Genomic DNA, 14117 nt, shown 5'->3' with positions numbered 1-14117 from the left:
AATGGCAGCTGGCCACAGCTCACTATGGCATACTAATTGAGGGACATTAAATCTTGTAATCCTCCGCTATGATTTAAATTTACATTCCAGTTCAAATTAATTACACACTTATCATGATTAGTGGAGGTTTGTTTGAATGATAGAAAGGAATTGCAGAGCAAACTTGCCCAAAACTACAAGAAGCTGTAAGATTGTAGAAAGTGTAGCTCACTACTCACCATGTAGTGGAGGTATTGATTCACAGACGGGCACAATGAAGAAAAATACGTGAAATATTTCATCTTTCAAATTCTTTTTTCAGAAGCAGAAAACTCTCACATTTACAAACCACTGTACCACACAAGCATAACTCTTACACACACGGCCACTGTGTCTAGGTATTAAGACCAGACACTGTAGTACATTTAGTGTGTGTGTGTGTGTGTGTGTGTGTGTGTGTGTGTGTGTGTGTGTGTGTGTGTGTGTAAAGGTTTTCTGAAGGACTTTGGCCAATCTACCCTTTCCATGTTGTTCCAGCCTAGATTTGTTTGACTTAATAAGACAGAGGACACATTTAAAATTGAAACAGATTGTGTTAACATTGTACATACAGAAAGAAAAAACCAAATTAATAGATTGTTCACTGTAATATTTCAATATGTGGGTGTAATATATATTCTGTGCAGTGAGAGACAAAAAATACTTTGTCACGAGTTTCTCCCACACCAGTGGCTCCAGTAGTTCGCTGTACTGCCAGCAATGGGACATGTCATTAGACTAAGATTCTGTTTCTAACTCTTTTATAAAACAATGTATGCTGTGCACTGTTGTTTGGCTTCATGTAATTTCTGCTGTGCCATATTTAATATTTCTTTCAAAATACATGCAATACAGATGTGACAGATTGATGTTACTAGGTGTTGTGCCAAATTGTACACCACTATTCTCGCAGAATACTGATCACCATCGCCATTTGAGTAATTGTGTCTTGTGGACGGAATTCCTGAATCTTAAAGATATCAGCTTACCAATTGGATCATACTGGCTCAGGAACCTGCTATTAAATCATGTTGTTTTCATCCACTTTGAAGACTTGTTAGACCTCTTCGTATGCTTTTTTCAAATTGTTGTCTTCTCAAATGGCTGCTTTATTTTGTTTCCCCGTGTCTTAAGAATCTTGCATTGGATTCCTTATATATGGTGTTACCATGTTAGTATCTGTGTAAACAGATTCAGAAGGATGTAAGTTACAGTATTTATTTGGAGATGAAAAGGCATGCACAGGATAGAGTAGCATTAAATCGGTCTTTAGACTGAAGACCTCAGCAACAACAAACTGTGGACTTGCCTGTTTTGGATCCACATACAAATATAATTGTTTACTTGCCTATTGAGATTGAAAGGATACACAATACCAATTTTGAACTACTACTACCCAGGCAGAATAAAACAAATTGCACTTTGATAGTGGCATTACATTTTCTGTGCTTTGCTGATGTGACTGAAAATACTTCCCATTAAAATGGACCAATTATTAACCACTAAAGGTAAAAAACCCATCTGAACAGGCCTTGGAAGGCCCAGTGGTACTGATAGACCACAGTGTCAACCTCAGCTATTAGGCATCGCTGTATGGAGGGGCATGTGGTCAGCAAGCCACTTTCCTGTTACTTCTCAGTCAGGTGGCTCCTCAATGTCCTCTCAAGGACTGAATGCACCCCACTTGCCAACAGGGATTGGTAGACCCAGTCAGTCATCAATCCAAGTGCTAGTCAAACTCACCAGGTTTAACTTCACTGATCTGATGGGTCTGGAGTTACCATTATGGCATGGCTGTTGGCATTAACCAGTAAATGGTCTGTCAGTTTCTGTAGTCTTTGCCCACCAATACAAACGACCAGTAAAAGATAAGGCACTTCCTTTACAATTGGTTAATGCCTCCACCTCGCTCTTGGTAAGGTAGAATAAAATGTTCCTACATATCTGTATGATTGGATATCATGTACATCCTTAATTGTCCCACATAGCCAAATAAGAGACTACTGTATGATAGATAGCATAAGGCTATAGGTAGAGAGAGGCTGAATGAAACACATTTGGCTTTCATGAGAGCACTGCATGAAGCCTTCGGTGATGATTGTAGTTGAATATGCTCAAATGATCTGTCACAAAGCCAAAGTAAGTATATACAGAGCACCTTCAAGAAATTTCGGTCCTTAATAAGAAATTCTGGAAGCTTGGTTGTCCCATCTCACGGTGAAAAACAAAGAAATAGTTTTTGCTGGTGATTCAAATGTGGGTTTATTGAAAAGCTCCGTCAGTGAAACATTACTGCAATCAGAATCACTGTCATTAAATTTAATACCTACCATGAATTTTGCAATTAGGGTATGTAATTATTCTGAGACTGTCATTGATAATATCTTTGTAGACAAATCTTTGGGAAAAAGCCATATCACAAAACAAATAGTGAGTGGACTATTGATCATGACGTGTAGCATCTTATAGTAAATGTTGAAACTTGTTGGGATATAAACTCTATTAAATCTTGAGTATGGGAGTGTAAATAATGAGTCAAAAATCGAGGATTTTAGGAGGTTGCTCAAATACATGAACTGGATAGAGGTCTCTTCAGACTCAAATGGAAAATACAAAACATCCATTAATAAAGTTACTTCCTCATTTGAAAATTGTTTTCCCCTCAAGGTAACTGAAACCTAACAGAAGTCTAAAAATAAACCACAAGGTATAAAGGTATCATGTGAACAAAAAACAAAAGTGTATATACTATTTAGGAACAGCTCTGATGTTAGCATTACCAAGAATACTGCAATATCTTGAAGCAAGTAAACCAGAAATATAAGCAGTTTTGTTATGAGAAAAAGATAATTTCTTCAGCAACAAAATAAAGAGTATATGGGATAGGCAGGCGGAAACCAGAAAGGAAAAGGAACAGATAGCTCTAAAATAAATGAGACATTGGTAACAAGTGTATGTAGTGTTACAAACCTCTTAAAACAAGTTTCTGTTACTGACAGTTTGGGGTCATCAGGTTCAGTAAACAGTGCTGTGGGATATCTGAGACCAGTCTCTACGAATAACTTCAATAAAATGGAAACGACTCCTCCAAAACAAGTAGCACCCATTATAAAATCCTTAAAAATCAGAAACTTCTATTGGTTATGGTAACACATCAACGTAGTTCATCAAAGGGTGTTCATTTCAGTTGAATTCTACCTCAAGTTATTTGTCCAATCCTCCCTTATCAGTAGACTATTTCCAGACTGGCTAAAATATGCTGAATGTAAGCCTCTTGACAGGAAGGGAGATAGAAAGATACATTCAACCTATCATCCAATTTCATTTTTTTCTGGGATTTTCAAAATATTTGAAAAGGTTGTTTTCAAGTGTCCTGTTAAGCAGCTGACTGCAAAGAATTTCGTTTTCAAGTGACAGTTAGGGTTCCTTAAGGGTTCCAATATAGAGAAGGCCCACCAAAAAAATCATAAAACAAGAAAGTAGTATGCTAGTAAAGCAGCAAACACAAATTAAATTGCAGCCTATTTTAAACAGCACACAAATGCTGTAGAAATAATTGACGAAATAGTCGCACTCATCAAACAATGGGACAGGCGATCTCAACTGCAGAATAGCCACAGAAAACTATAAAACAAAACTAGTTGCTGAAACCCTAGAAAGAAGGTGGTTTCACCCTACTTAATGATAGACAGATACCTACATACATATGCCACAATTGGAAAAGCACCATTGATATCGCATTAACAAGAGGAGAAATAGAAGGAATTATTCAACCAATATGGCATGACTCCAAGAAAAATTAATGAACCAGCAAGAACAATTAACACACACAGAAACTTTCATAGAGGAAGGAGACCTTGAAAAAGCAACAGACCAAATAGAAGACCTAAAAAATTCAGTGATACAAACAATCCCCAAAACAAGGACAGCAAAAAGATGGTTCTATGCTGAATGCTACAGCAAAAGGAACACTGTTCTAAGAACGCTCCACAGACTAAGAAACCGGCATGATGAGGAAACATACAAACTGTACGCAGAGGAGAGGAGAATCTACAGAAACTAATAGAAGAGAAGAAAAAAGAATACATAGAAAGAGAGGCAAAAAGAGAAGCAGATGAAGCAGAGAAAGACCCATACATAGCAGCAAGACCAAGAAAAATGGCTCATACACCAAATATAGACCTGAAGGAATGGGAAGACCACTTCAGTAAGTAACTGAACAAACGAGGAATCAAAACACCCCCAAAGAAAGAGAAACAACATCAAACTAAGGAAAAAGACAATATATGGGAACCTCTAAATGAAGATGATGTGAAAGAAGTAATAAAAGCACTGAAGGACAAGCAAGCAGCAGGATCTGATTATATACATAATGAACATATAAAAGGTGCAAAAGAGGCCCTCCAACACATATGGACCAAACTATTTAACAAATGCCTGGAACTTGGAAGAATTCAGACACAGTGGAGACACTCGACAAGAAAAGTTCTCTACAAAGGTAGAGGAGACCCAGTGGACCCAAACAAGTATAGTGGCATAGCCCTGGAAAGTACTCATTTCAAGATGTTTTCAAAGATAATAACACAAAAAAATCCAAGCCTCTGTGGACAGTCATCTCCCAGAATGACAAATGGGTTTCAGATCTGGAAGATCAACACTTACCCAGTCAGGCTTCTTCTAAACATCATCGACGAAGTGCTACAAAAGAAGCAAATGCTCTACACAGTGTTCATAGACTTTACCAAAGCCTTTGACCTGTTGGAAAGAGATCTCGTAGTCCGAAAACTGCAAAACACAATGGGAGAAGATAGCGTATGGGCAAGAATAATAAAGTCAATCCTCAAATACAACTTAATCATAATATCAGACAACCTCTCTTTTTCGAACCCCATTCTGCAATCGAACGGAGTCTTACAGGGTGACCCAATGAGCCCTTTGCTGTACATTCTTGCCACTGAAGAAGTACTCCGAATTGGAGAAAATGAAGATGATGTGTATGTATATGCACACGCTGACGACATAGCCGTAGGTTCAACAGATATACAGAAGCTGCAGAGGATCATTGAGAAAATAGACAGATGGTGCAGTGATCACAAACTACACATAAACATAACAAAGACTGAAATGGTAATTTTCAGGAAAAGGGGCAAGACACCCAAGAATGCGGAAATCAGCATCAGAGGACAAAAAATAAAAATCTCATCAGACTTTAAATACCTAGGAGTGACATTGCAACCAACAGCCAAATGCTTCACAAAAAATACAACAGAACGTGCAGCCCAAGCAATAATAGCAATACAGGACATCAAAAACATCCGCCTACTCAGTCTAGAAACATCCATGAAATTATTCAACACAAAAATCGTGCCCATCCTGGCCTATGGGATGGAGGTTATATGGGGCTACCAGACAGAAGAAATCTAGAAACACTAGAAAAGGTAAAATTGATCCATCTAAAAAGAGCACTAGGTCTCTCAAAGACAACAAGATCTAGACTAGTGTACCTGCTAGCGAGAGAGACATTACTAATTGAAGACATCAGACTTCGATATATGATGCCATACACCAGGTCTTCTGGAAAGCAACTGAAGATCATGGAGGACAAACTAGAAAAAATATGGCCGGTGTTCTATGGTACCGAAGCAATGACGAATCGCTCATGGACAGCACCAAACTTCGAACAGCGACATGTCGTAACTAGACTTTCTATTCACGGCTTTCATCATCTAATCTGCAAAAACAAAACTTATCACAACCCAACCACAACATGTGTATGTGAACTGTGTAATGTCGCCTGTGAACGGTATCACATAGAACTGTGCGGTAAAAGAGTGAAATAGATAGATGAATATGTAAAATGTTAAGCAAAGTAACTGTATATGGCTATTTGGCTGCAATTTTATTAAATAAATATAGAGATGGCTGTTTTTGCATGTACAGTGAGAATTTATTTAATTCATTAGATAACTGGAGCCTAATGGCATTTTCTGTGATCTGTGAAAGCCTTTGACTGTGTGAATTGCAACATTCTCTTAAGGAAATTAGAATATTAAGGCATTACTGGCAGTGCTGCAAAATGGTTTGAAGTCTTATCTAACTAACAGGAAACAGAGGGCGTCGTTGCTAAATACCTGGGGAGTAAGCAGACAGTTTTCATCTGATTGGAAATTAATTACAGGTCGTGTTCCTCATGGTTCCATTGCTTTTCTTCTGTACATTAATGACCTCATGTCTGTTACTTTGCCAGATGCTGAGTTTGTTTTGTTTGGAGATGATACAAACATTGCAATAAACGGCAGGTAAAGTACAGATCTAGAAATGGCTGCTGATCAGATTTTCACTGATGTTAATGAATGGTGTAAAGCTAATTCGCTGTCATTGAACTTTAAAAAGACCCACCATATGCAATTCAGAACCTGTAAGAGATTTCCTTCCAGCATGTGTGTAACATAAAGAGAAATGCAGATAGAAGAGAGAGTGTGTTACATTTCTGGGATTACAACTTGATAAGAAAGTTGGGGAGGACATACCACAGAATTTATAAGGCGTCTTAACAGGTCTGTACTTGCGAAACAAGTGATGTCAGATGTAATAAGACTAATTTGTTGTATAAATTCAAGAAAATCCTGTAGAAACCTGTTCAGCTAACTGGGTATTCTAACCACTGGTTCTCGCATGGGAAAATACTCATCGCACCCATTTCAGATTTAGTGGTAAGATAGCCTGTCAAAAACTGAACACGGATAAAGCAAGTAAACAGCACGAAGGTGCACTGAACACAGCATTGTATGGTCATGTGATTACTGTGTGCGTGTTAGACTTGGTTTCAGATAAAGCACCTTTTTAACAGAGTTTGAAAGACTTTTTGGTAACCAAATCCTTTCACTCTATAGATGAATGTCTTAACATGGACTATTAGGACAGCTTAAATAAACATGTCTGTCAGATTTCAATTTTGACAGCACTTGGTCAAAACACCCAAGATTAGGTGTTTTGTGTATGATAAGTTTATTATAAGTGCATAACTATGTTTCTTTTTAAGTGTATTAATTCTGTAGATATTAGCAGCTTCAGTTTACTGTAATGTGTTAACATGTTTTGACAATCTCCTGACAAATGATCAGGGAAGTGAGTATTATATTCAGATGTTCTATGTTCTTTATATTATACTTCTGACATGTTCCACACCCATGAAAATCATCTCATTTTTGCATCTGTGGAGTGGAAACTGAATCTAATCCAAAAAGGAATTCTTGTCCTACATGTAAATACTGTTAGTGGCACTGAAGTTGGTGGTAGCAAAGTGGAAGCTGAAAGCCTAACTTTATTTTCAAATCTTCGCTTACAAAGGAATACCTAGGAGAGTTTCCTCAATTTGACTCTCATACCACTGAAAAGGAGAGTGAAATGAGTATTAGTGCCAGCGGTGCAGAGAAACAGCTAAAATCGTTAAAGTAGAACAAAGCTTCAGGGTAACGTAGAATCCCTATGTGATTCTTTACTGAATTTGTCTATAGTCTATTGTAGATCTCCTCCTAAGTGCAGTTGTTGGAAGAGAGCACAGGTCACATCTGTTTTCAAGAAGAGTATTTAGAAGTGATCCACAAAATAACCATCCGGTAGTACAACCATAAAATGTATTCAGACTTCAAACAAACAGAATAATACCTCAAACAGGATGACCACCTCCATGCCAACCCATCACGGATTCCAGATACGTCAATAGTGGAAAACCCAATTTGCATTTCCTTCGTGTGACATAAGACTAAAAGTACGATCATATAGAGTATCAAGTGAAATATGTAACTGTATAAAAGATTTTTTTGTAGGGGGGATGCAACTTGTTACTTGGGAGAGCCATCATCAGACGGAAAAATAACTTCCGGTATGCCCCAAGGAAGTACTTTGGCACCCTTTATGTTTATGTTGTATACTAACAACTTTGTAGACAATATTGATGTAACTTCAGACTTTTTGCAGATGATATGCTTATCTATGAGGTCTGTTAAAAAAATTTCGGGACATTCATAATTTCACGCCAATGGTGTGTTAGAGCTAAATGCAGTTCACATCCCCGCGCACACGTCTATTTAGTGTGTCACTGCCATAAGTTTCATTGTTGCACACATGTTAGGTATTGTTCAGTGCCGTATTGAATAGAACATTGTATAGCATAGTTTGCAAATTTCAAGATGGCGGAGTTAGTGTTAACTTGTCAGCATTAAATTTTGCGTGAAACTCAAGAAAACCATTCGAAGACCCACCAAATGATGCAGGAAGCCTATGATGACGAGTGCTTAGGCTGTACTCGATGTTACGAATGGTTCAGACTCTAAAAATGGGTGGACAGAAGTTTAAAGATGGCCCTCATTCAGACTGTCCTTTAGCTGTCTACTGACGATGCTTGTCAGGAACATCAACAAAATTGTGCATGCCAATGGAAGACTAACTGTCCTAGAGGTTGCAGAGGAACACATCATTTCAGTTGGATGTTGTCATGAAATCCTGTCACAGCATCTTGGTATGCATTGTTTTTCCGCCAAGTTTGTTCCACGGCTCATATCAAGACCAGAAAGATCTTCACCTCGCAATCTGTGAAGAGCTTTTCTATTGCGCAAATGAGAATGAGATGTTCATTAAGAGAATCATAAATCTTTCTATATATATATATATTTTGTGTGTTTGTGTGTGGACAAAGTTCCGGAATTTTTTGAACAGACCTTGTATGAAGCTCAGTCTGAAAGAAGCTGCATAAACGTTTTCTGATTTTAAAAAGATTCTAAATTGGTGCAAAGATTGGCAACTTGCTTTAAATGTTCAAAAATGTAAAATTTTGCAATTTACAGAAAGAAAAAAAAATCATATTAACCTATGACTGTAATATCACTGAGTCACTGCTGGGATCAGCCAACTCAAATACCTCAATGTAACACTTTGTAGGGATATGAAATGGAATGATCACATGGGCCCAATCATGGTTAAAGTACGAGATAGACTTCAGTTTATTGTTAGAGTACTGAGAAAATCTGAGAACAAGCTGTCTGCAAATGAGATAGCTTACAAATCACTCGGGTGACCTATTTTGTAATATCAGTAAAGTGTGTGGGACCTGGGACCTGTACCAAATAGTACTAACAGAAGATACTGACCATGTGCAGAAGAGAGCAGTGTGAATGGTCACAAGTTTGTTTGACCCGTAGGAGTGTCTCTCAGAGATACTAAATAAATTGGAAGTGGCAGAGACTCCCGGAGATAAATTATCCTGAGTAAGCCTACTTAAAAAATTAAAAGAAGCGGCTTGAAATGATGATTCTAGAAATATATAAGATCCCTGCTTATCACTCGTATAAGGATCGTAAGGACAAGATCAGATTAATTACAGTACACACAGGTATTTAAACAGTCATTCTTCCCAAACTCAATATACAAATGGAATGGGAGGAAACCCCAATAACTGGTACAATGGCATATACATTTTGCAATGTGCTTCACAGTGGTTTGCAGAATATGGATTTAGATGTAGATAAACATTAGATGGCTGTCAACAGGTGTGTTAGTACTAACTTACTTTCAAACAGTGCAGCACCAGATCTTCTCATTGCTGTGGAAATTTTGACTTTCATTTGGCAGAATATTAGAATGTGAAGTAATTCATACTTGCTTTAGATATGTAAACAGATTTTTTTGTGTTGCTGAAGTTTTGAAGAAGTGTTTCACTTGTCATTCTTGACACTGTTACTTTTGAATATGTGTTTTGTTTTTAATATGGAGGAATGGATTCTTATTAAGCCCGTTTCTCTTTCAGGTTTTACAACAATAATTCCTCCTTTGTACATGGCGGTCTAGATGCACCCAATAGAGAAACGACACCTGTGATTGGACAAAAGCAGATCCATCAAAAAATTCAACAACTTAATTTTCATGACTGTCATGCTAAGATAAGTCAAGTTGATTCTCAGGCAACACTTGGAGATGGTGTTGTTGTCCAGGTATTTACAGCATTGGATGTGTACAATTACTTTGTCAGCATTTATTTAGTAATCCTTTTTTTGTACATGTAATTTTGACTTTTTGAACTCGATAAGCATAAGCAGAATGTGCGGTAAGTCAGCACTGTCTGATTCTTTCCACTGACTGGTAAATGGAGTACTTTATTCTAATTTTACTCTAGTAAAGTGTCAGATTTTGCCATATGGAAATAATACACTATATATTTTAGTTTTCAATTCGTGCACGATTTATATTGAGACTACGAAGTAGTGCCATCACCTACTAAATGTGCCTAAAAAATAGTGCCGTAAGTAACAAGGGATGACTCCATAAGTAAATCAGCCAGTGTGTTCCGTGCCACTACCCACCACCCCTCCCCCCTGCACACACGCACATGCATATATATAAATATTCTATCCACAGCATTGTAGATAACTTTGGATGAATACTAGTAGTGTTTACTGCACTCTCGTTTTGGGGAATGTTTGCTGACTGATATCACGTTACGCGGTGACTAGGTGCAGTCTTGTACCACTTCAGAGTTGCTCATGTTAATATCTCACAATGCAGGCACACAAGGTGATAATGGAAAATTTCATAATGGCTTGCTGCTTTCCATCTTCTTGGTGGTAAGAAGGAGAAAGTCACTGTACTCATTGAAAAGGAAATAGTTTGCAAACAAAATAATAAAGTTGTATTGGTCTGGAAATTGCAGCAGAAAGGACGATGCTGAGTGGACTGGGGTTGAAATATGTGTCAAAGTAGCAGTAGCAAAGTGCAACAAATATATAGATAAATGTGTTATGCAGCAGTTTCTCTGATGCTATGGACAATGAGTAGTAGTTAAGAGTAAGTTAACAACTTACAGCCTTTATTGCTTCAAAGATAAGAAGAAAACCCAAAAATATAGGTTATTCACAAATTAACTTTACAACTTGACTTTTAATATCTTTAAAATTGTACTAGATTTTAACAGATGGTTTTCAACATGCGAAAAGGAAACGCACAAAGCTTAGTTTTATTCTCTGTGTACGATTCAAGATCTCCCCAGTGACATGTTCATATGTATTGTGATTGCAAGCCTTAAAGTCCTGTGGGTCTCTAACCTTGGTTTGGTACACCAAATCCTTTACAAAACAATTCCCCTTTGGTGGCTAGAATAGACCCATGGTTCTTTCTTGCTCATCATAAAAGGCTGCTATAAGAGTCTTCTTTATTGCATCGAGTTTTTACCTTGGTCTTGTGACTAGTGTTTGGAATTTTGAAGGCTTTTACTCCTTTCACTTTTTTAACACTTTTCCCTTACATTTTTTGGCTTTTTAAATTCTTGTCCCCTTTTTGGGTTTGACCTCCGCTTACCAAATTTTACCGAAGTGCGGGCCGTTTGGAGAAGAATGCCGTACTGTGGTGGATTACCTCTCCGCTGTATGCTTTTATTTTTTGCACTTTCCAATCAAGTGGATCTACCTTTGCACCTGAAATCCAGCACGGTAGCCAGTTTGTCGTGGTGGGTTTGTCATATACTCTCTTGATGGTATCCCCCTGATGATGCAGGGACTGCACTGCTGATACCTCAGCTGTGACCTCCCTGTGTCAGCCAAGGAATAGGTGCCTATCCACTTCAGGGTACTGGGACTCCAGGCAATGGCTTCTGTGCCAGGTGGCCTTTATTTTGGTGGCCTTTACCTTGGTGGGGTATTGCCCACAGGGAGAGCCTCCGGTATGAGTGGCATCAGGATGGATGATCCACAATGAAACGGTCACCTCATCAGTCAGGAGCAGTTATTTTAATGCAGAAGTTTACAATCCTACAGATTTCTGTCATTGACCACGCGTCAAGATGAGAGCCAGGCAAGGAGAAATGGAAGTGGACAGTTTGTCAAGTTTGGTTTGTATCCAAACCAACGGTGGCTGTTTGGCTTCAACGATGCCAATGTTTTTCATGGAAAATATTGATGATTGGTTTTGGGAGGTTGCAGCAATAGAGAAAATGAGAAATGGATTTTTGCTGATCAAAACTTTACACACCAACCAATTATGGGCACTTCAGGCCTATGTGAAGTTAGGAGATAAACCAGTCACCATTGCTCCTCATAACAAGTGTTACTTTCCATTGGGACCTAATGCTACAAACTGATGAAGAGCTGCTACTAATCTGGCAAGGCTTTGATTCCATTTTGTTTGCCGCATCCAGATGGGACCCTAGGATAATAGAGCAGACACTGGAGCTTCTATTGTAGCCTTCAATGGCAATGTTTTACATGGGAAGGTAAAGGTCATGATTTATAGGTGAGATGTCAGGTGTTACTTTCATCCTCCAATGAGATGTTTTAAGTGTCAAAGTTTAGGACACATGTCGTCCTGCTGTTCTAATGAGGTTATATGTAGGGCAAAAAAGGTGGATGAGCATCCCATGACGGCAGTCCTTGTGACCAACCACCAAAGTGTTCAACTGTCTGGAACCACACCTTCCTTGTTTACCGCAATGCTCGATGTTCGAGAAGAGAAGGAAATTAAAGAGTATAAAGTGCTTGACTGCCTGTCTTACCAAGGTGCAAGGAAAAAGTCTTTCAGATTTCATTTGACTAATGTGGCCTTGAATTTTGCAACTGTTGTGTCACAGTCCACACAATGACAAGGTCTCGCACGAAAACTCCTGGCCTTTGTCATATTCCAGGGCTTGCCCTACAGTTGGGGGAGGGAATGTCAGCTCCTTCATACCCTACACCTATAGTACTGGTGGTTGCCACACCATTGGTGCGGCCGGAGATGTCAAGTCATCCTCTGGCGTCAGGGTGAGGACACCTGTCAGGGTGGCCCCCTTCTCAAGACAAGGACCAACAGCCACAGGCTGCAGGCAAGTATGGTCCTCTTGTCTATTGGAAGAAAAAATGGGAAATCTTCACAGAAATCGAAGTCACAGAAGGATAAGAAGGCTAAGCAGAAAGGTAAGCTACTTTCTTAGGCTTTGGATGTTCCGCTCCCCAGCTCTGTCGTGGTCTAGCCTGTGCACTTGGATGATGGATCGCACAATCAGGTCAACCACGACCTGGTAACAAAATAATCACACCCATCTTTTCCATTCTCCACTTTCTCAGACCTGACTCCAGTATTCCTTCAATGGAACTGCAATGGTTACTTTGCCATCTGACCGAACTCTGTCATTTAATGGCTAAATGGCTATTTACTCGGCAATTGGCATAGCCCATCAGGAAACACCATTTAGGGCAACACACCTACCTGCTCAGATAAACTACCAAGCATACTGTAACAATCACACAAATGTCTTGAGGGCATCTGATGGGGTTTGTACCCTCATACGCTCTGATATTTTCTGTGACCATGTGCCCCTTACCACTGCAGTAGAAGCTGTGGCCATTACATGTCTACCTGTCAGTTTGGATGACAATATGCAGTGTTTATCTCCCCCCAGATGGATCTTTCCATTATCGTGAGCTGTTCGAATGAGTGTCACAGCTCCCCACTCCTTCCTCTTATTGGGGGACTTGAATGCTCGTTATCTTGTGTGGTTCAGCGACACTAAATCTCAGAGGCCAGGTACTAGAACACATTCTTTCAGAATTGGATGTCTGCCTGTTTAGCACTGGAGATGCAACCCATTTCAAAGTGGCCCATGGAATGTTTATAGCTACTGATCTCGCAGTTTGCTGCCAGAGTATCTTGCCCTTGATTCAGTTGCTCATCCCTGTTGTGACAATGACCATTTTCCTATCATTCTTTCCCTTTCCACTCACAACAATCTGGAACATACTCCACGTTAGTTGCTTCGAAAAATGATAGCAGCCACTTACGCAGCCAGTCGTTACAGATATCCTCAAATTGGTACGGGGTACTATTGACAGTATTACACATGCTGCAGCAGCAGCAGCAGCAGCAACAATATCCTACTCTTCAGACTCATCCTGATGAGTGCTGCTGCCATGGTGGTCTGAAGGCATAGCCACAGCTGTAAGGAAGCATTGCAGGGTGCTTCAATGGTACAAGTGCCATCCCTCGATGGAGCTTTCAAGAGACTCCGAGCGAAAGCGCAGTTTTTGATAAAGAAAAGGGAGCAGGAGTGTTGGGAGCAATATATCTCAACTATGCGA

At 39.2% G+C, this 14117-nt stretch overlaps 1 protein-coding gene across 6 annotated transcripts in view; it reads left to right on the top strand.

Annotated features, from left to right (window-relative positions):
- Positions 1-14117, top strand: part of LOC126354864 (ras GTPase-activating protein-binding protein 1) — a 134878-nt gene that overhangs the window by 19101 nt on the left and 101660 nt on the right. For all 6 annotated transcript variants that reach the window (XM_050004867.1, XM_050004877.1, XM_050004895.1 and 3 more), the window contains exon 3: positions 9824-10007. In XM_050004867.1, coding sequence (XP_049860824.1) covers positions 9824-10007 — 184 coding nt within the window. The remainder of the gene's footprint in view (positions 1-9823; positions 10008-14117) is intronic.

The sequence above is a fragment of the Schistocerca gregaria genome, chromosome 1 (genome assembly GCF_023897955.1).
Source record: "Schistocerca gregaria isolate iqSchGreg1 chromosome 1, iqSchGreg1.2, whole genome shotgun sequence".
Lineage (NCBI taxonomy): Eukaryota > Metazoa > Arthropoda > Insecta > Orthoptera > Acrididae > Schistocerca > Schistocerca gregaria.
This window is presented reverse-complemented; position numbering and strand designations above follow the sequence as displayed.